This window comes from Dipodomys merriami, unplaced genomic scaffold (genome assembly GCF_024711535.1).
Source record: "Dipodomys merriami isolate MVZ:Mamm:240054 unplaced genomic scaffold, mDipMer1.0.p SCAF_6, whole genome shotgun sequence".
NCBI classification, from domain to species: Eukaryota; Metazoa; Chordata; class Mammalia; order Rodentia; family Heteromyidae; genus Dipodomys; species Dipodomys merriami.
Window position 1 is genome coordinate 23,489,074 of NW_027206179.1, and position 22,599 is coordinate 23,511,672.

Here is a 22,599-nt window from a genome sequence, read left to right on the forward strand (position 1 = left end):
ACATCTTTGCTACTCTTCTCTAGCTGTGTGAATTTCCTTTTCTGCTTTAGTTGTCATGCTACTAGCTGCCCAGTTTGAGGCTTTTGCGTCTGCCCTGCTGACTATATGCTGGGTATATCTAAGTCTGGGCAAACCATCACCATGAGTTGCCTTGCTAGGGAGTCCTGCCTCCTTCATACCCACCAATCCTTGCAGGTATCTTCCTCCCCCCACAAATGCAAACCCACAAACCCAGATGACTGAGCCATAGTCACTTCCACCTACTGGCTCTTCCCCTACCCTGAGCCATTCTGCGCTGCTGCTAATCACCCTAGGTACCCAACAACTCCATCTGCTGAAAATGATGTAGGCCAGCCAATGCTTAACATGTCTCTTGCCTTGCCCCTTCCTTCCCAAGGAAATCACAATGAAGAATCAAGGCCTTTGCGTGGGGGGGGGATGGGGGAGGAGGGATTCCCTTAACTCCACTGCTGACACGCCCTCCTTGGTGCTCACACACCTTGGATCCTGTGGCAGGATGTTAAACCACACAGGCACACACACACACACACCTTGGGATCTGTGAGTGACAGCTGTCTTTCCACAGCAGTACCCAATGAGGAGCATCCTGGCTTGTGGGCTTCACCACACCTGAATCATAACCAAGAGAGCTTTCAGCTTTCCCTGCTGGGATCAGTAGAGTGGCTACCAGCTGAGTCTTCTCCACCCCGACCCCTCCTCGTCACCCTGACTGCTCCACCTCCCAGTGTGTGGGCTGAATCCACGTGGACTGATCACGTGAATGAATCAGGTAGGAAGCTCCAAATTTGGAGCTTGAGATCTGGCTCTGCAACCCACGGGTTGACCAAGTCAACTTAGTGGCTGTTCAAGCTATCCAGCAATTTTGCTGGGGGACTCAATGAGATAATACCCGCTAAAAATCCTCTTTCTTTAACACAGTAGCGTCATCCTCGGTCTCTCTGCCTCCTCTTCCTTATTGATGTCTGGGAATCCAGCATGATCCTCACACCTTGCCTACGGGCTCCTACTTACTCCTCAGCCCTCAAATCTCCGTCCATCCCCAGTTGCTGTGGTCTGAATGTGTGTCCCTGCAGATTCCTATGTTGACATCTTCACCCCCCAGGGGATGGCACTGGGAGGCAATCGTAAGGATGCAACCCCCACAAATGGGATTAGTGCCCTTATCAAGACCGTCTCAAAACACTGTACAAATCTCTTCCACCCTAGAAAGACAAATCAAAGAGGTGCTATCTCTTAGTCAAGCAGGGACTCTCACCAGCTACAAATGTCACTGCTTTTAGAGTTCCCATCCTCCAGAGCCGTGAGAAAGAAACTATTGCTATAAGTTATGCCATCTATGGAATTTTGTTATAGAAGGCTGAGTGGACGAGGATCATGCTCCCAGTCCCCTCGTGAGCTCCAGATGTATTGAACCAAACGCATTAAGACATCTTCACCTTGTCCACCACCCCCCTCCCCAAATAAGTCACACTTAACACATCAACCCTATCATTTCAAATCCAGCTCATTCCTCATCTACCCGATGGCCGTTCATTCCCAGAAGAGGCATGACCAGGGAAGAAGCCATGTTTTCTGGGGGTCACTTCTGTGTTTCCTCCCATGGCTGACACATGGCAGGTTCTTATCACTCAATGACAAACTCTGAGAGGCCATTTCAGAAGCAAGTCTAGAACTCCTTGAGCCACAAGGACTATGTCTACAGGTCAAACCGGAAGTTCTTGTAAGCACTTTCAGAGGGGGCTGTTTTCAGCTTCTCTATGAAATGGCTCCTGTCTTCCTTTTTAAATTTATCTTGAGTGACTGGACTTAGAATCTCTCTCTCTCTCTCTTTTTCTCTTGCTCTCTCTGCCAACAGTGGAGTTTGAACTCATGGCGGGCCCTCCACCACTGGAGCTCCTCCTCCAATACAGTGTTTGTGCTGATTAATTGGAAATAAGAGTGGCTCACACTTTTCTGCCTGGGCTGTCTTTGAACTGCAAAAGATCTCATCCTCCTGAGTAATTAGAGTTCCAGGTAGGAGTAATCAGGGTCTAGACTCAGTCTCCAATTTTATATGTCCTGGACAAATGAAAATAAAGTAGATAATACAATCCATCTTGCTATACATTTGGAACCAATATTAAATATTTTTACCAAATGCCTGGCTAAAGGTATCACAGGCATGCTTTTTCTTACATATGTTGAGTGCTGAGATTAAACTCCCAGAATAGGCCTTCCTCTCTCATTGTAAAGATGATGGTGCCCTTCATTGCCGACACACCCTGAGCAAAGGAGCTGCAGGAGCTGTGTGGAAGAGGAGGCAGCAAATGGCTTGTAGCCGCAAACATCCCCCCACTCCCCCCAGCTACTAGCTCGCTGTGTGATTTGAGGCAAGTTACTAGACTTTGCTGGGCCTCAGTTTGCTCCTCGGTAAACTGAGATGACTAAACCAGATGACCTCAAGGTCCAGTTCTACTCCCTCCTCTGTGGCTTTAGGACTCTGCCCTTTCTTCCTAAACACCAACTCCACGACTGACCGGCTGGACAATTGATCATTAGCGAGGATGTAGCTCCTACTAAGTATAGATGGTTAAGTTAAAGCAAATGCCTGTAATGTAACTGTATATACATCCTTCTCTGAATTAGCAAAAAGCAGAGTTAATAAGTAGCTGGCTACAGCACTTGGGTCATAACCTCTTCAGAACATACCAATACTGACTCCAGAGTCTGCTAACAGTTCCGGTGTCAGCTGACAGTAGGTGTCTTGCATGCTTCTATTTATAAACCATAGAATGGGCCCAGACACTCCTAGTGGGTCTTTGCCAAGGACAAAAATTAAAAAGAAAAATAATCAAAGACGTTTGAAAAAAATGCTAAAACTCAAAGACATTCTGGATTTCAGCAATTCTCTTCTTAGCCCATACTTACTTTCCAATATTGTATTTTCTCACAGTTTCATATTATGAAACAATAATTGATTCAATAGAAAAAGAAATCTTTGTTTAATATTAGAAACCAAGATTTTGAGTGTAAGGGAGAGAGTTCTTAAAAATCAAGAACTTAAGTAAAATGTATGTCCATTTGAATGGTAAATATTACGATAAAACCATGTTGTGTTCTGTCTTAAAGAATACATTCTTCAGCCGGGTACTGGTAGCTCACGCCTGTAATCCTAGCTACTCAGGAGGCTGAGATCTGAGGATCGAGGTTCAAAGCCAGCCCGGGCAGGAAAGACCGTGAGACTCCTATCTCCAATAAATCACCAGAAAACCGGAAGTGGCGCTGTAGCTCAAGTGGTAGAGCGCTCGCCTTGAGCTGAAGAGCTGAGGAACAGCACCTAGGCCCAGAGTTCAAGACCCACGACCGACAAAAAAAAAAAAAAAAAAAAAAATACATTCTTCCTCTCTCTGTCTGGGCTGGCTTCCCTGTCCATTGTATGAGCATTCTCAGCACTGATACCGACTGCGCTTTCTAAATACCACTTCCCACTAAAAGGAGAGATTTCCTTAAGGCACTGTCTGCTTCGAGTTCAGGGAACCAGCTATTGAGGAAGCTATCAAAGACAATGAGACATGGGGTAAAAAAAGATTTAGAAAGCAAGATGAACAGCCCACTGTCCAGAGATATGATCAGTGCAACACCACAAAGAACATTAACTATAAAGATCAAAACATGTTGAATATAGTCAAAATCCAAGCTAGTAAGTGCAGAGGGTGTGATAGAATACATGACCTCACAAACCTCTAATGGAATAATGGATGGAAGGAAATGGATTTTCCCGGTTGTTAAAAATATTGGGTGAAACCGGATAGAGAATTTCCTAAATAACAGACAAGGCCAGGATCTCTCAACCTGCAAATTACTCTTCATATCCAGGGGTGTTATGGAAATATTGTTAACTTTTGGACGTAGATGTGTGTGTGTGTTCTTTTGTAAAACAGGGTCTTGCTATATAACCCAGTCCATATCACCACACTCTGCTTATGAATATACTTTCTTTTTTTTTTTTTTTTGTGGGTTGTGGAGTTTGAACTCTGGGTCTGGGTGCTGTCCCTGTGCTCTTCAGCTCAAGGTGAGCACTCTACCACTTAAGCCTCAGTACCACTTCTGATTTTCTATTGGTTTACTGGAGATAAGAGTCTCATAGGCTGGGTGCTGGTGGCTCACGCCTGTAATCCTAGCTACTTAGGAAGCTGAAATCTGAGAATCGAGGTTCAAAGGCAGCCCAGGCAAGAAAGTCCGTGAGACTCTTATCTCCAATAAACCACCAGAAAACCAGAAGTGGCGCTGTGGCTCAAGTGGTAGAGCACTTGCCTTGAGCTGAAGAGCTGAAGGACAGTGCCCAGGCCCAGAGTTCAAGCCCCACAACAGACAGAAAAAAAAAAAGAGTCTCACAGACTTTCTTGCCCAGGCTGACTTTAAACCTCGATCCTCGGATCTCAGACTCCTGAGTACCTAGGATTATAGACATGAACCACCAGTGCCCAGCATGAATATATTTTCTTTGCTTCTCAAATGATATAATTTCAGTCGTCTTCCTCTATTTCAGTATGAAGACTCCCATTTATTTTAAGTCATATTCATTTACCAGGAGTAGTTTTTTTTTTTTTGTTTCTTTAACTTCTTGGAATTCATCTATTCTGGTCTAAGCTGCAGCCATTGCTTCTTGCCTTGATATAGAGTCCAGGGAGCGGACTCCTAGTCATGTTGGACATACTTCTGAAAAAAAATTAGAGGTGAGGAAACACTTTCCAATCTATTTCATGAGGCCAGAGTTCCATGACACCAAGACCAGACAGACATCACAGAGATAGAAAACTCCTGGCAACTTCTGCATTCAGCAGACATAAAAACAAACAAACAAACCCTGAATAAAAACACTAGAGTGCATCAGCCTGCAAATACAAATATGTACCTAAAAAATGGTCGGCATGGCAAATTTTGTATTATAGATAATTTTATCACAATTTTGGTTTCTGCTTCTTATTGGGTCATTGAAATATATCCCAGCAGAGGCCCAGAAGATATCCAAGCTGCCCATTGGGAGAGAATCCTTTCTTGGAAGCCACACACAGGCCAGGTTAGTGGCCACCAAATGATAGCTTGTAACTAGAAGGAAGTAAGGTAACTTCTAGTTGTTGAGTATGTGAAAATTGAGTAGGAAGGTAGGGAACAGAATCTGCTTACACTGCTGTGTGATTTATGAAATCCAAGGTCAAACAGAAAAACAAGACTCCTGTTAGATTCCAAGGATGGAAAGAAATCAGAACCCCAGACATGGCTGCTTTGGTCCTATCTGAGTTTCTGCACATGTAGCTTCTCAAAGAAAAGCAATCATTTATATCCAAAGTAAACTGCTCAGATGCTGAAAATAGTTTATGAAGCAGATTTCACAAAGCTGAATTCAACAAGGTATTTGCTGTTTGTTTGTTTGTTTGCTCATCTGTCCTGCTGGAAAGTGTAGTAATCTCCAGAGATGTGGATGCACCAGGAAGCAGGTCTGGCATCAGTCATTCCAGGTTTAAGACATAGACCTGCTCACAAAGCAGGAAAATCCATGTATGACAACAGAGCTGGACGCAAGATGGATGCAGGTAAACTGTTGTGGCATGAGACCCTAAAGGGAAGGCTGAAGGAGAAAATGCTTTTGTAGAGGAATTTGATGAGTTTGGCTGGGAGCTTCTTATTTACATCGTAGACATCCCTCCACTTGCTTTATATGCATATATGTATGCATAGATCAACTCCATCTTTCTCCTGTTCCCCCTTCTGCTTCACTCTTGCCTTCAAATATGAATCTGTCTTGAAGAGCAGATACAATAACATGATGAAGAAGCTTCCTGGGCATTTGTTACTGGAATGTTCAGTGCTCTTTTGCCAGGATTCTTGGAGTTCCTTAGGTACCACTCAGGATAGGATCAGAAGGAAAGGAATTGGGAGATTTGTTTTTTGGTCAGTTGTGGGGCTTGAACTCAGGGCCTGAGTCCTCTCCCTGAACTTTTGCACTCAAGGCTAGTGCTCTACCACTTTGAGCCACATCACCACTTTCCAGTTTTCTGGTTAATGGGAGATAAGAATCCCACAGATTTTCCTGCCTAGGCTGGCATTGAACTGCCGTTCTCAGATCTCAGCCTCCTGAGTAGCTAGGATTACAGGCATGTGTCACCACAGCCAGCTGAATTGGGAGATTTGTGGGAAGAGGCACAGACAGAGGCAAAAAAACAAACAAACAAACAAAAAAAACATGAGAAAACAAAGCGTTGGCAGAATGGGGAAATGTCACATGGAAATGCACAAAAGTGGATAAAGGTGGTGAGATGACTTAGTTAGTGTGCAGACAGTATGGGTTTATATTTGAAGGATGTGAAATTAAACTTTAATCTTAAATGACACACATTTTTATTGCTTTTGACATCACACTAAATAAAAGCCTCTTCCACTTTATTTGTAACCTGCCTCTGCTTGGCCCGGTTCAATCAATTAAAACAAAATGAAACAGGTGGTATCTGTTTTTGAGATTAAAACAGATACTTTCTGCTAAGTCATCTTGAAATCTAACTTATCTTGCACAATGTGTTGATTTGTAATTCAATTAAAATCAAAGGATGTTGTGCCTTAAAGGAATCTTTCTTCAACCAGACCAGAGGTTAGACAGTGTGACCTGGTAGGGATAGAATTCCTTCATCCAAAACATCCGGGACAGTTACTGGATTAATATGCAACCCACCAGGAGATTTTTGGTCCAATTTGCTAAAGATTTTCTGTCTGTGTCCTTTTCCCTTTTCAATTCAGGCCAGTCAGTATGCATTTATTCAACTCTTATTGAAAATGATATGAAAAGTGTTAGAGTCAAAGAATAAAGAAAATGGCAGATAAAATGCAGAAAAGGGGATGAAAGGTAATAAGAGAATAAATAAGTTCATTCATGGATAAAGAATTTATTCATGAATAAATAAATTCATTCATCCAACAAATGAACTTACAGACCCTTTATTTTTCTATGCACTGACGTAGGGAAAGAATTGTTGAAAGTAGAGAGAAATCCAAGTCACTTTATTATCTGGGAATTTTGAATTTGGTTTCTTTTTTTCTTAATTAAAAAATTCCATTGGAAATTTTAAGTTCAACTTACATTAGTGTCTTAATCCAATAAAGAAATGTCAAAAAGAAATAAACCACAATTTCCTGGAGCATTATCTGAGGGGTAAAGGCTGCAGCTTTAGATAAGGGCAGGTCTACCAGCCAGCAGAGTCCTGTGGCCACTAGACAGGAAGCTGCAGAAGAATTTTAAAGTCATACTTTCCTGCTAGGGGTTGTAGGAAAGAATACTTGGTCCAGTTTATTAGAAGTGCGTTGTTCTTTTTGAGCATTCAATGGACTTTCATTGCTTCCTTCAGGAGAGATGATGAAGGTGATGATTAGAAAAATGAATTGACAAGTAGGAACAAACATGACTAGTTGTTTTTTTTTTTGAACACATGGAGAAAAATATTCATTTAGTCCATTCACATCCCAAACTTGGCTCCTTGTTGGTCAAATAGCAATTGTCCAATATTCTGTGAAAGAAACTCCATGATGGGGCATGCCTGATAGGATTAGGGAGGCTGACAAACATGCGTGCAAGATGACTGTCATGTGATGGCAGCATTTATGGACCATTCTCCATCATCTCCACCTCCATGCCTCCTGCTCCCACTAGAACTTAAGCCCTGTGAAGGCAAGGACTTTCAATAGGACATAGAGGGTCTCAATACATGTCTGGATGAATGGATGTGTGAATCAATGAGTAAATATTTTTCATGCAGTGGATACAAGAAATGCTGAAGCCAGTGCAGAAAAACCAAAGAATAACTTTGTTCCATGGTTTTTTTCATGGTGACTACTGGGGGTAATGAATCCCACCCACCCACTCATCCATCCATTCACTTATCCATCTATCCATCCATTCATCCATCATCTATCAACCAATCCACTCACCTACCTAGTTACCCATCTATCCATCCATCTACCTACCTACCTATCCATTCACCCATCCATCTATCCATCCATTCATCATTCAACATCCATCTGTGCACTCACCCACCTTCTCACCCATCAATTCATTCATCTACCCATCCATCCAATCACCCACCCACCATCCAGCCAGCCAAACACCCACCCATCCACACCTATCCATTCATCCATCCACTAATTCATCTACCAATCCACCTATCAACCTACCCATCAATCTCACCATCCATTCATCCATTCATCATCCATTCATCCACTCACCCACCCATCCACTCACCCATCCATTTATCTACCAATCCATCCACCCACCCACCCAACCATTCATCTATTTACTCTGTATTTTTCATCAAACATATCTTGTTTGCCTGATACTGTGCTACTTGTTTGGCTTAGAAAGATTGAAATGGTAAGATATGAGTTCCCTAAAAGCACATGGTCTCAATTCTAAGAGAGAATTATGAGGAAAGGAGCAAGAGAAAAGAACTGAGTTATCCCATTTATTAAAAAAAATAGAACAAGCAGAGTTTCTGGATAGACAGGAAACATAGGGAACAATAATAATGTAACCTTATGTCTTGACATAGCTCAATTTCTTATCATAAAAAGATTAATGACTAGGGAGACTAGGGAGTTCTCATTATGTGCCTTCATTCCTTAACCTTATTCTCACCCATTGATGAAAATGGGTATGATTGAAATTTAAGCTTCTAGGTAACAAAAAAAATGAAACAAATGTTTGGGAGATTGTGAGACAGAAGGCAGTCTGAATGTTGACTTTTAGGGAAATACACTATAAAGTAGATCTGGAGGAGAAAGCCTTTTTTTTCTTGTATAATTCCCTCCTTCCCTTTGTATTTTCCTGCAAGGTGTAAAATACTGTGAAGGAAACCAAGCCATAGGAGTTAGAGTGTGTGGCTAGCAGAGAAAACATACTATATTTATTCAAAACCAGGGGGGGGGCTGCTGAGACCGGCTTATTCCAGTTCATGAGAATCAACAACTAAGTTTTCAAATTTTTATGTGTTACATTTTAAAGAGCCATTTGAAGAAGTGAAACTTACTATGATACATTACACTGAAAAGAAAAGGCAATCCATCAAACCTATCCCTTCTCAGATTGCCATCTACACTTTCAAAGTCTTTAGGTCTATGACATCTGCATATTAGCTTCGTATTACATGTATCTTCCTAACTGTACTCAACAACATCACATTGCCACAATAGAAACAAATTTTGTTCCGTAGATGAAAGAAATGGAGAAATATTATATATATTACATTTTTAATCCTAAATTGGTAGTCATTCTATTATGAATTAATACCAAAAATCGAGAAACATTTTTCAGACACCAGAAACTATTAACCAATAGAGCAAGCAGATTGCTCCAGTCACTGGCTATCATATGATATGTCAATATACAGATTCCTTGTCTTACCTTCATGCAAATTGTTATGTATCAGTCAACAATCATGTCAAAATTACTTATTGATCAGTCACAATCATTGTTTGGCCATGATTACAAAAATACAAACAGGGGCTGGGAAGGTAGCTCAGCATGAGGTCCTGGGTTCGATTCCTCAGCACCACATAAACAGAAAAAGCCGGAAATGGTGCTGTGGCTCCAGTGGTAGAGTGCTAGCCTTGAGCTGAAGAGCTGAGGGACAGCGCCCAGGCCCAGAGTTCAGGCCCCATGACCGGCAAAAAAACCCCAAAAATACAAACAAAGCAATGTTTGGCCACATGAAATTCATGCTAAAGAACAATGTAGGTTTCACATCTTTTTTCTTTTTGTAAATTGTGTGCTAAATGCTTGTTTATACTAGTAAAATTGATGCTAAAATGTTTACCTATGTGTGCTTTTGCATACAGTGACATGTTCTTTTTTGTTTTTGTTTCTTTCTCTACTAAAGTTTGAACTCAGGGTCTCATGCTTGTTATCAGAAGGCACTGTACATCTCTCCTCACATCCCAGGTCATTTTTTTGCTTTCATTATTGTTTGTGGATAGAGTCTTCCATTTCTGCACTGGCTGGCCCTGGAGTACAATCTCCCCTAGCTACGACTCCTCTCAGAGCATAGTCCACAGGTGCCTGCCATTGTGCCCGGCTTGTATATTGAGATAAAGTCTTTCCTCACTTTTTGCACAGTCAAACCACTCTTTTCCTCTGAGTAGCTGGTATTACAGGTGTGATCCACTGTGCACACAGGCTATGGGGTGTGTATCATTCTGTGGTCTGTAGCTGACAATATCACAAGTAGTATCACTAGGGAAGGTCAACGAGGTCTAGGGAGGGACCCCTGGGAAAGTCTGGAGTTTTGAATTGGGACAACAAGCTGAAGCTGTTACTATTGTTCTCTGAGACTGGGGAAACATCCTCTACAGGTAAGAGACATAGAAATAGGAAACAAAAGCCAGGTTAAAAGGTAAAATCCATTGCATGCTGATGAGGGGAGAAATCAAGGTTTCAAAGTAGGAAGAGAAGGACTGGAAATTTAGATTACTCATACAAGCTGATTACGACTATTTTGAGAAGGTAAAGAAGATAGTTAAATTGGAGCAAGTGTTTGGTCTGGAAGAGAGTAAGAAAGAAAATCCTGACAGGAAGGAAGTCCAGATAGGAAATAACTTCTTGTTAGAAAATGCTTTCCACTTCTCATCTCAACTATTTGAGTTAAACAGTGAGGCGCTTTCCAAACCCATCAACTTCAGCCATGTTCTGCAGGAGTGATAACCCACAGAGAGCCGGCTATCTAAAGGAGGCTAGGGCTCATCATTTAGTCTGCTTACAGCAAATGGCCTGTTCTGTTTACCTTGCACTTTTACCAAGTCTCTCATGAGCTCTCACAGAAATGTCCATGAGGCCCGGCCACTCTTCTGAGTCCAGCAGATGAGAGGCTGGAAAGTTCATTTTCTGCTGACTGTGGACACGCATGGCTGGATGATTTAGGGACAGCACCAGCCTCCGTATCTACACCGGAAGGTGGTTCATTACCAAAGAAGACCCTCATTCCAGAGTCACTCAGAGGAAACAAAGTCCTCAGAGAGTCAAACCATTACCAAAAAAAAAAAAAAAAATCAGAACAATTGGAGACCTTTACTTCTCTTTCTATTTTTAGAGTCACATTCAGATTTCTCAGAAATACAAAGCTGTTTTCTGTTGTCCCCAAAAGAACATTGGGGATAGTGCCTTAGATTTTCTTTTTTTACATTATGTCAAGTATCTGAATAAAAGGACCAGTTATGATTAAGGGCAAAGAAAAATAAGGCCAGGGAGAAAACTAGAGATGGAGGAAATGTCCTAAATTTCAAAAGGGTACATTTCAGAAATTACCATTGGTAAGGATGGTACCAAGCCCTAGATAAGTTCTACACGGGACAAAGCGACAACACTTGAACTCTTAGCCATCGATGCTAAAAGGTCACAATAAAAGAAGTACCCGGGTCACGGGGTTGGAAGAGCTTGAAGTCCTTTCTACTTAGACAATGTATAAAGGCCATGTGTGGGAGCGGGCATTGTGGTGGAATTTGAGGGAAGAGAGAGATGACAGATGCTGAAGGAAGTGGCATCCTGATGCAGGCTGTGCAGAGAAGGGAGGGGTTGAGCACAAAGCCCAGTTTGATGGAAGCAGGGATCTGGGTAAGTGGTCAGGCTTGATCCTGCTTCTTGCTGGGAACCAGCTACTGCTGAAGGAGGCCTTGGAGAAGAGTTTGAGTCCTTTGTAAAGAATCTGGGCCCCCGAGTTACACAGACATTTGAATCCTACCAGAGACACTACCTTAACCATGGCCCTGAGCAAATGATGTTCCTTCTCTAATTCGCCAAAGCACTGACATGATCGTGGAGGGCCATCCAATATGGAGAGCCCCTCTGGCGATCCAGTGAGATCACCAGTAGATTGGTGCAATGGAGTAGATGCTCTGACTACAGCTAGCTAAAGCCCAGAATTCTTGTAGGAGGCTTTGCCTTTGGAAGTTTTACCTGGCAGCACTATGCATGTAGCCTTGCTTACAGCAGGTGGAAAAGCAGGAAGTTCTTCTTTCTAAAGTTTCATCCCAATCCAGGCCAGCAGAGACAGCCAGGAGGTTGAGCCTAGATGGACAGACACCCGAGTCTGAGAGAGGGTGGTGCTCCCTGGCAGAGAGGGCCGGGGAGGAAGGGCAGCAGGCTCCCTGGCATAAGGCACTGCCTGACATCCGCTTCAAGAGGCAGCGAGGGGGGATTGCGAGACTCCAGATTGCAGCCTGGATGGCTGGAGAAGTGGGGAAGTCAGGAAGGATTGTAAGGGAGATGCAGAGGGAACAACACTCCAGAATACAGAGGGAAGGAAGGGAGGGGTCAAGACAGCAAGGAGGAAAATGGCAGCCGGTGCTCCCAATGGGGAAGTCTGGGTGCAGCAGCAAGAATGGGGTGAGATGTCTTAGTCCTACAGGATAAATCCCCCAGAGACCACAAGGCCTGCACAGGAGGACTCCCCTCCCCTCCATACCTGGAGATGAGCTAATACAAAGTCAACCAAGTGAAGATTCAAAGCAGTCTTGAAAGATCAGCTTTATGAGCTGGACCAGATGGCAACCGGAAGAGCTAAGTCACATGAGCTCCAAATCGTTCTCACAAGGGCAGGACTGTTACCACTCATTTCACAGAGAGAAACGGAGGTACAGAAGGGTCATGTCTGAGGCCTGCACTGGCCTGAGAAGGGCCTGGAAGACCAGGCAGGAGCTGTATAGCAAGCGTTATGTGACGTTGATCAAGACACACTGAATTCCTAAACTGCTTTGTTGAATGGCATCTCCTTTGTACAACTACGTAAAGATAATAGAAAATATTCCAAAACTGATTTTGTTTGTCACCAGAATCTTGGCTGTCCCAGCTGGGCATGGTGGCTCCTGCCTGTCATACCAGCATGTGGCAGGATTGTTGTTCAAGGCCAATCTGCCCAGCCTGAACTACAAAGCTACTTATCTCAACAACTTCCCCTACTTTGAAGAAAGAAACAAAAAAAAAAAAAATAGAAGAAAATAGCTACCACATCAACAAAAGAATCTTGGATGTCCTATCCTGGAAATGCCTTGAGAGGTTGCTCAATCGGTCCCCAAAGCCAGCATAGAAACTAGTCATCCAGTCGTCCTACATACCCGCAGACCAGCCTGGAATTCACCATGTACCCCAAGCAAGCTTTAAACTGGGAAGTTCCTGTCTCAGCCTGTTGAGAGCTGAGATTACAGGCATATACTACCACACCCAACTTTTCTTCTGCTGTTAGTGACACCTAAGATGACATTACTCTTTAGAGTTGCCACATTTTCTTGTTAGTTTGTATCAAACATCTATCATTAAAAAATTAAATTCATACTATTCTATCTCATTCTGCACAACTGATTTTTTCTTCCAAGTCAAGAGTGTGTTGGGAAATCCCATACGTGGGGCTGAGGCTGGGACCTGCTCTGTGGCCAGCTTTCTCTCTCCCAGCAAGACTCCAGGCAGGAAGATGTCCCTGACCCTTCAGCCCTCAAAGGTCTCTGAGGTATACTGGTTCTCCTTTTACATGCATTCCTATTGGCTCCCATCATTACCATAGTCCAGGTGTTAACAGGAAGCATCACAGAATCTTTATATAGTGCAAATCCCACTAGGCATTCTCTGCTTGCCAGGTCTCAGAAGCTTTCTGGCTCCTGCAAGGACAATCTTCATCCTTGCATAGAGCCCAAAGGTCCATAGAGAGATTCCCCTTGATTATATCTACTGCCACGCTCAGCTCCTCCTGGAGATGACTTCCATTCCACCTCCCTTGTTCTTCCCCCTGTACGTGGGGCTGCCTCCTACCTTGGGCCTTTGCTCATAGGTACCAGCTATTGCTCTCAGTGCCACCCACAAGTTCACTTATTTAATCCTACCCACCCCCTCTGAAGCAGACATTACTCCCATTTTACAGATGAGAAAGCGCAAGTATCCAACATTCTGCTGCGTAAGTCCCTTAGCCGCCAATGCCCTCTCTCCCTTAGCAAACTTCTACCCATCTCATAAAGTAGGTCGAGCCAGCTCTTCTGGGAAGTCTGCCTGCCCCCTGAACCTCATCCCCACATGGTGCTAATCACTCTGGCCTGAGGGTTTACAGAATGTCCGTCTGTCTTCCCAGCACATCTTCAGAGAGGATCGTTTCCTGTTCCTCACTGAGACTCTAGTTCCTATGTTCTGCACCGTGAGTCTGCTTGGCTCATGGGACACATTCATGAATCATGGAATTATTATTCTCTACAGGGTTCCTCTTGCAGTGGTAATGTGGTATCAGACACCGTTTTTGCCAGCTGTCAACCTTTGGTAAGCAGATTTTTCCTGTAAATGCAAAAACTAGCAACAGCTTAATTGTAGATTAGCTCATTATCTCAAGCTTGACTAAAAGGCAGGCAGTTTTCTGTAATGTACCATTACCTAAAAGTGCACAGTAGCAGAAAGTTTTTAAATAGTTGAGAGTAGAGGATCTCTTTGGCGCATCTCTCCTCTATGAAGAGAATTCATCGATGAGGGAGAAGCAGAATGATTGCAGCAGATGCTGGACAGAGGCTGCTGGGAGGCTGCATGGATGGTCAGAAGGACCGTGAACAGAAGTGAGTGAGGCATCCCTGTGAAAGACAAAGCTGAACTTTCTCTACACAAAATGATCACCAGGACAGAACACTGACCATGAGATGGGTGTGAAATGAGAATGGAATGGCCCAACCCGTCCTCTGCTGACATCTATGGAAACCAAGCCAAAGGATGCACCAGCCACCCTGAATTAACTATGTTTCCTCAATTTTCTTCATTCTCTCCAGGACTCTTCCAAGGTTACACAAAAACTGAGTGACAATGTTGAAATCTAATTAGATACAGGTTTGGGGTGAGGACAAACCACTGAGCATTTTTCCAAAAGATTTTCACCGGACCGTTCAGAGTTATAAATATGTTCTGCGTGGAACTTTGGCACTTTGGTGTATGGCATGCATGTCTTCTGGGTAACTATGAGAATGGAAGTGAACATGCAAAGTACAGCACTCGTGCATTAAAAAAAATATCACCGGAGGGCTGGGAAGGTAGCTCAGTGGTAGAGTGCTTGCCTTGCATGCATGAGGCCCTGGGGTCGATTCCTCAGTACCACATAAGCAGAAAAAGCCAGAAGTGGCATTGTGGCTCAAGTGGTAGAGTGCTAGCCTTGCACTGAAGAGCTGAGGGACAGCGTCCAGGCCCAGAGTTCAGGCCCCATGACCAAAAGGCTGTGAAACCCACGGCCTCATCATGTATGATCAAAGTCATTATTAACAAGTTCACTGCCCTCTTGCCATGGGTACTCCTCAGGAAGTGGCAGAAAGGTTTTACAATATCGTTTCATTCAGCACCTCCCAGCAATCCTATGAGGTAAAACTAATCCTATTTAGAAATGAGAAGGCTGGGGGCTGGGAAGGTGGCTCAGTGGTAGAGCGCTTGCCTTGCATGCCTGAGGCCCTGGGTTCGATTCCTCAGCACCACATAAGCAAAAAGAAAAAAGCCGGAAGTGGCGTTATAGCTCAAGTGGTAGAGCACTAGCCTTGAGCTGAAGAGCTGAGGGACAGCGCTCAGGCCCAGAGTTCAGGCCCCACGACCGGACCCAAAAAAAAAAAAAGAAATGAGAAGGCTGAGCTCCATTAACTAATTAGGTCAAGTTTGCCTAGTTCGCTTGAGTTATACAGAACTACAATTCAAACCAATATATTACAGAGTCTGCCTCGGCCCTCAGTGTTAGAAATATTTGAGTAAAGGTTTCTCCTGTGTGTCTCTCCAGCATAGAAACACATTGTAGGCTTGGTTGAGTCTGTTTTTCCCTTGTGGAGTTCCATAATCATATATTGCTATATGATCAACATAACAGACAGATCTCCCAGTTTAATGAGAACCTCATTGCTAAATGCTGGGTAGTTTTGCTTTATGAGACAGAGCAAATTCCAAACATAGAGTATACTCTGACAAGAGCAATATCCTTGTATTGTTACGACATAAGATATATAGTACAGTGCCATTAGGCTTTAGAGTCCAAAAAGCAGCTACTGAAGTACTGGATGGAAAAAAATGGATGGGATAGAAGTAATGCAGTTCAGACGTGAACTTTGAAGGCATGGAAAGAGATATTCACCGTAATCACTACTATCCTTAATAGAGAGCCTTCCTTCTTTGTCAGGCATTGTAGATGGCACATTTTATACCTGATACAAACACCATTGAACAAGAACAGTAAACCCAGGGAATTAAGATCCTCCATAAATCCCGAGTTCAGTAGACTCACACCCAGGTTGTAAGCAGGTTTCCAAAACTTTTCATATGTGGAGAAAACTCCTGGAGATCTTACAAAAATGTAGATTGAAAGGTTTGTGGCAAGAGGTCTGAGCTCCTGCATTTCTAGACAATTCTAGGGGATGCAGCTTGCTGTTGATCTGAGTCCCAGCCCCCCCAAAAATTCAAGAAGAGGTGAAGCTCTAACTCAATATGGTTTAATAAATCCCACTAGGAAATATACTGAACGTTTTTCAAGTTCCCTAAGTACCTCCCTAGGGCTTTTCCCTTTGCAGTATAAGTTTTGATTGCTTATAAGCTTTCTGGTTTGGATATATTTTGGCATGGTAATCCAAACAGACAGATACAGGCACATATTTCAATTAGGAAGAAATCCAAAATTTGGATAGCAGATGCCTTCAGGAATTCCCTCGAAATGAATAAAGAAAAACCCACAGAAAACTTTCTTTCTGTGGCATACAGTGTCCTTGTAGCATTTTTCTGAAGTCATGGTTGGTGGAGTGGTCAGTACTGTTTAACTGTGGCTTCCATACCAGCATTCTGCTCCATCCCAGTGAAATTCTAGCACCTTTACTTGGAATGTGGGGTCATTTGAGGTTACTTAAGCCTATCTCACCCCAGAATCAGATATGATTCTAAATATTCAGAAACAAAGGAACACAGAAAAGCTCATAGACAAATGAGGGGAGAGGTTCTAACAGAGGGGCCTTTTACAGCTTTGATTCTTTGGTAAACACTTAATGCCAAGTGTTAGAGCTCTTGAATTTCACTTGGGTTGAGAGACACCTTAAAAGACTATATTACAGTACAGTTTTCTCAATTTATGGAGGAGAAAAATCTGTGGAAGAGGCTCAGAGAGTAATTGCTGAAGTCAGTCTCCCAGCTACTGCACAAAGAAGGCAAAATTTGACATCTGCTGAGCTGCAGTTCAGTGCTCTTCCTTTTAATACCCCATCCCTCAAGTCAGCAGGCCGCAAGCTGCTGCCTAGAATTCAGTTTTGTCCTCATTGCAAATGTTCTTCAGTCTAACCTGTTATTCATTTCATCAACTTATTTTTCAAATATATATTTCAAATATTCAAATATATAACCTAAATATTCAAATATAATTTCAAATATATGTGTGTGCATATATACATATACACATATAAGTATATGTATATGTATAATGCCCTAGGAGCACAAGACAGGTGTATAGAATGATTAAATCCCTGTCTAAGGTAACTAATTACTCGTTGTAGCAATGCCTCCTGGATCCCACCCTCAGAACTGCAGTGAAAAGCAGCCCATATTTATCACAATAACTACAAATATTTAACATTGAGACAGCTACCAAATATTTAGCATTGTAAATCTTTACATCAAATCCTTTTTGTTGTTGTTGGTCATGGGGCTTAGAACTTAGGGCCTGGGCTTTATCCCTGAGTTTTTGTGCTCAAGGCTAGCACTCTACAACTTGAGCCACAGCACCACTTCTGGTTTTCTGGTGGTTTATTGGAGATAAGAATCTCATAGACTTAGCCGGGTGCTGGTGGCTCATGCCTGTAATCCTAGCTACTCAGGAGGCTGAGATCTGAGGATCACGGTTCAAAGCCAGCCCAGGCAGGAAAGACCGTGAGACTCCTATCTCCAATAAACCACCAGAAAACCGGAAGTGGCGCTGTAGCTCAAGTGGTAGAGCGCTCGCCTTGAGCTGAAGAGCTGAGGGACAGCGCCCAGGCCCAGAGTTCAAGCCTCACGACCGACCAAAAAAAAAAAAAAAAAAAAATCTCATAGATTTTCCTGCCCAGGCTGGCTTTAAACTGTGATTCTCAGATCTCAGCTTCCTGAGTAGCTAGGATTACAGGCATGAGTTACCAGTGCCTGGTTTACATCAAATCTGTAAAGGATATAGTTACCATTAATCCAAAATGTTCTCTAAAAAGCTGGTAATTCTGGGGTATCCAAGACACAAGAAGCAATGGTGAGCAGTAAAGCTATGACCAAGGATAGGAAGGAGGGAACTTCAACAGGTTAAAGAGCTTTTCTATTTTCCTTTCTCAGATATGGAGTCATCTGGTATACATATAAATCAAATTGACAATGCAAGCTTAAATAGTTTATTTTTTATAAATCATGTAACATTATTTGTATTCTAAATAGGCTTTTGAATTTTTTTTCCTTAATTTGTAATTATTATGGAGTCTGGGAGCTTCTCCTGCTCCTCTACTGCTACTGTGTCTCCTAGGAATGATAGAAAAGCAACATTAATAATGATTTCAGTAGAATCAGGAAATCTAAATGTATAGGCCCTTATTGGCCCTTTAGAAATAGGAGCCAATAGCCAGGCACTGGTGGCTCATGCCTGTAATCCTAGCTACTTGGGAAGTTGAGGTCTGAAGATCGTGGTTCAAAGCCAGCCCTAGTAGTAAAGTCCTTGAGAAACTTATCTCCAATTAACCACCAGAAAACTGGAAGTGGCAGTATGGCTCAAAGTTGTAGAATGCTAACCTTGAGCACAAAAACTCAGGGACAGCGCCCATGCACTGAGTTCAAGCTCCACAACCGACCAAAAACAAAAACAAAAAAGGACCCTGTGTTCCTGATGATGAAAATAGGCTTCTACAGTAAATGCATTTTTAATAGAGATTTTGCTTTACGCTGAAATTATGTTAACTATTTTATGTGCTCTAATAGAATCAAGGCCAGTGGAAAGGAGTTTTCAAATTATCTTTGTAAAGGGTATACAGAAGACATAGAGTACATTATTTTTACTTTCAAGAAGTGAAATTAAGCTGGGTGTCAGTGCCTCATGCCTGTAATCCTAGTTACTCAGGAGGCTGAGATCTGAGGATCGTGGTTCAAAGCCAGCCCGGGCACAAAAGTCTATGAGACTCTTATCTCTAATGTACCACCAGAAAACTGGAAGTGGCGCTGTGGCTCAAGTGGTAGAGTGCTTGCCTTGAGCTGAAGAGCTGAGGGTGCCCAGGCCCAGAGTTCAAGCCCCATGACGAAGAAGAAAGAAGAAGAAGAAGAAGAAGAAGGAGGAGGAGGAGGAGGAGGAGGAGGAGGAGGAGGAGGAGGAGGAGGAGGAGGAGGAGGAGGAGGAGGAGGAGGAGGAGGAGGAGGAGGAGGAGGAGGAGGAGGAGGAGGAGGAGGAGGAGGAGGAGGAGGAGGAGGAGGAGGAGGAGGAGGAGGAGGAGGAGGAGGAGGAGGAGGAGGAGGAGGAAGAAGAAGAAGAAGAAGAAGAAGAAGAAGAAGAAGAAGAAGAAGAAGAAGAAGAAATTAACTTTGGCCCACCTTTAATAGTAGCAATAGACATCTAAACTGTTTTTGAAGACATATTTAGAGAAGTAGGGATAAAGGATCACACCTACCATGGTTCTTTAGGCCTCTTAGGAACTAACTTTTCTTAATACATACCTTTTATTGAGAAATATAGAACAATCTGTAATAATACAATATAGTTCATAATTTTTTGGGGCTGGTCCTGGAGCTTGAACTCAGGGACTGGGCACTGTCCCTGAGCCTCTTTGTGCTCAAGGCTAGTGCTCTACCACTTGGGCCACAGCACCACTTCCAGCTTTTTTTGCATAGTTTATTGGAGATAACAGTCTCACAAGGATTTTTCTGCCTGGGCTGGCTTTGAACCACAATCCTCAGATCTCAGCCTCCTGAGTAGCTAGGGTTACTGGCATGAGACACTGGTGCTCAGCTTACAATACAGTTTTTAAAGCAACGAGTCCATTATAAACAAAGAAACAGACTCATTCTCATGCTAGCTCTTCTATTTGCTATCCAATTTGAGAACAGGCTGAGGAGAAAAGACCCCAAGAAGTACATAGAAGATAATGATGTCTTCATCCACATTCTTCCTTTGCAAATTCGACATTTTGAGGCAAACTTCCTATGGCTGAAGTAGTTTTAAAAATGCCTCTAAGTAAGTGTAAAAGCCCAGGTTTAATAACAGACATAGCATGAATTCCACCAAGAGGTTGCTTAGAAAGGTACATGTTACCCAGGGCCTTCTGAGAGTAACCATGCTTCAGGATTTCCATTGCTTGTCATTGCAAATCTATTGGCTTTACCTAAGTATTATCCCTTAATCCCTTGGCACTTGCTGTAGACTAATGGCATGCCTAGCCAACGCAAAAAACCCTGTCAAACATGATGCTTTAGTAACTTCCTAGTTAAAATGTGATTCCATTTTCTTTACCAGGGCCAAGGTACAATTTTCCCAGTGGATTGTGAAAACTATATCATACCAAAAACCTGGAGAAATTTTTAACATCATGAACTCCCAGCCAGGACAGAGTTGTAAAAACTTATCACATTTCTCAGAGCATACGGGAGACAGTTGCTTCAATGATGTGAAAGCAAATGAGGATTCTTTCCTGGAGGTAGCCTCAGGCAGGAAAATGTCCTTTTATTTTGTTTTAAAATATATACTTCTAGTAGTTGTACAAAAAGATTTCAACTTAGCGTATCAATGGAGGAGAATAATGACGTGATCAGGTCTCTTTAAAAGAAATATTGTCTCTACAGACACACATTCTTGTGAGAGTTTTGCAAATGCAGAAAGATGACCATTTGCCCAAACACTAAAAAGAAAGAAGGAAGGAGAAAGGAAAAGAGAGAGAGAGAGAGAGAGAGAGAGAGAGAGAGAGAGAGAGAGAGAGAGAGAGAGAGAGAGAGAGAGAGAGAGAGAGAGAGAGAGAGAGAAAGAACGCAAAAGGAAAAGTTCACTTAAATCAATGGACGTTCATCCAACATAAAACAATACCAACAAGCCATCAAGTCTCCTTAAGAGCCTCAAAGCCATTGGAACAATCTAAAACAACCCAGTCATTCCCATCTTTCATGCCAGTTATTCACACTGAGTATTTCTAAAAGATCCACGAGATGCATCTTCCTTCTTCTTTGTCCAATAGGTGATCTTACTCTTTCCAGCCAATGCTCAGACATCTCTCTCATCCTAAGCAAGACTCGACACTTCACCTCCACATGCAATTAACAGGTGACCGGCCACAGCCCCTTCAGCGTGGCCTAGTTTGCTCCCACCCCAAACCAAACCCTCCTATTTACCTTCTACTTTGAAGATGGTAAAATGCGGTCGGCAATGGAAAGAGCCCAGGGCGTTACCTGCGCAGTTCATCCACAGACCCTGGTAAACCCAAGTGGCAGTTATCACCGAGGAAGCCCGGGTGGTGACTTTCCACTCATTGGAAGCAGTGGCAGCAACAAGGGCTCCAAATCCTCCAACACCAAACACCAGACCTGAGATCTGTGCCCTGGACATGTCACTCGGCCTGCAGCAGTGGACTGCTCTGGAGGGAGAGCCTTGGTGGTCTAGGCATACAGTCGGTGAAGAGCACTTGGACAAATGTACCAGCAAGGTGGTGTGGACAAGTGACAGTCCTTCATGCTCAGATGGCTTGAGGCAGGCTAGGAATTTAGGATACCATACGATTTGCCAATGGCTTATTCAAGGCAGCTGAAAACAATCCAGTTGCCTTCAGAAATACGTACCAAAATTTTGTTAGTCGAATTTTAAACGCTTTTGATTTTGCAGATTCTTCTTTTGACCTGGCACCGTAGTTAATGCTTAATTCCCTGTTACCCTGAAGCTCAACCAACCATGCAACTATCAGATATTACAAAGTACAAATTATACAGTAACACTCAAAAGGTTTTTTTAGACCAATTGCTTTGATTTTGCATGGTTTTGAATCTTGACATAAAGGGAACCACATTGTAGGGTTATTTTAAAAAAATCTGTAATCTATCTTTTACACCATATTTGAAGATCTATTCATGTTCACGAATGTATTTATCATGTGTTAAATATAGCTTGATACAGTACTTCATTAAATGAACAGATCAAAATTTATCCATTTTCCTATTTGTGTGAATATTTGTGTGATCATTTCTCCCTCCAGTCATGATTGACACAGCTATAAATGTTCTTGCGAAATTTTCCTTGTGCATCAAAGCAAGGGCATCTTTATCTCCAGGGTAAATCCTAGAAGTAGAATTGCTAGCACATAGAAAATACTTAACTGTATATAATGACAAACTACTTTACTGTACATTTATATTAATTTATAGTCCTTCTAGGGGTGAGAGAGTCCTTATTGTTCTGCTTCATAATTCCTGGTAGCACTTATTTTTATTTGGGCCAGTCTGATGAGTAGAAAAATATCATTACAATGACTAGTTTATACTCAGGAGCATCATTTTGTTTATTTCTTGGCTAATTGTGTTCTGATTTTCAATGAAACTTTAACTTGTGTGCTGGTGCACTATTT

General features: G+C 42.7%; 1 protein-coding gene across 1 annotated transcript in view; it reads right to left on the bottom strand.

Moving 5' to 3' along the window:
- Cldn10 (claudin 10) overlaps window positions 1-21,821 on the bottom strand; it is a 78,825-nt gene extending 57,004 nt beyond the window's left edge. Inside the window, exon 1 of the mRNA XM_070002732.1 lies at window positions 21,377-21,821. Coding sequence (XP_069858833.1) covers window positions 21,377-21,590 — 214 coding nt within the window. The 5' untranslated portion in view covers window positions 21,591-21,821. The remainder of the gene's footprint in view (window positions 1-21,376) is intronic.
- Between the last annotated feature and the right edge of the window lie 778 nt (window positions 21,822-22,599).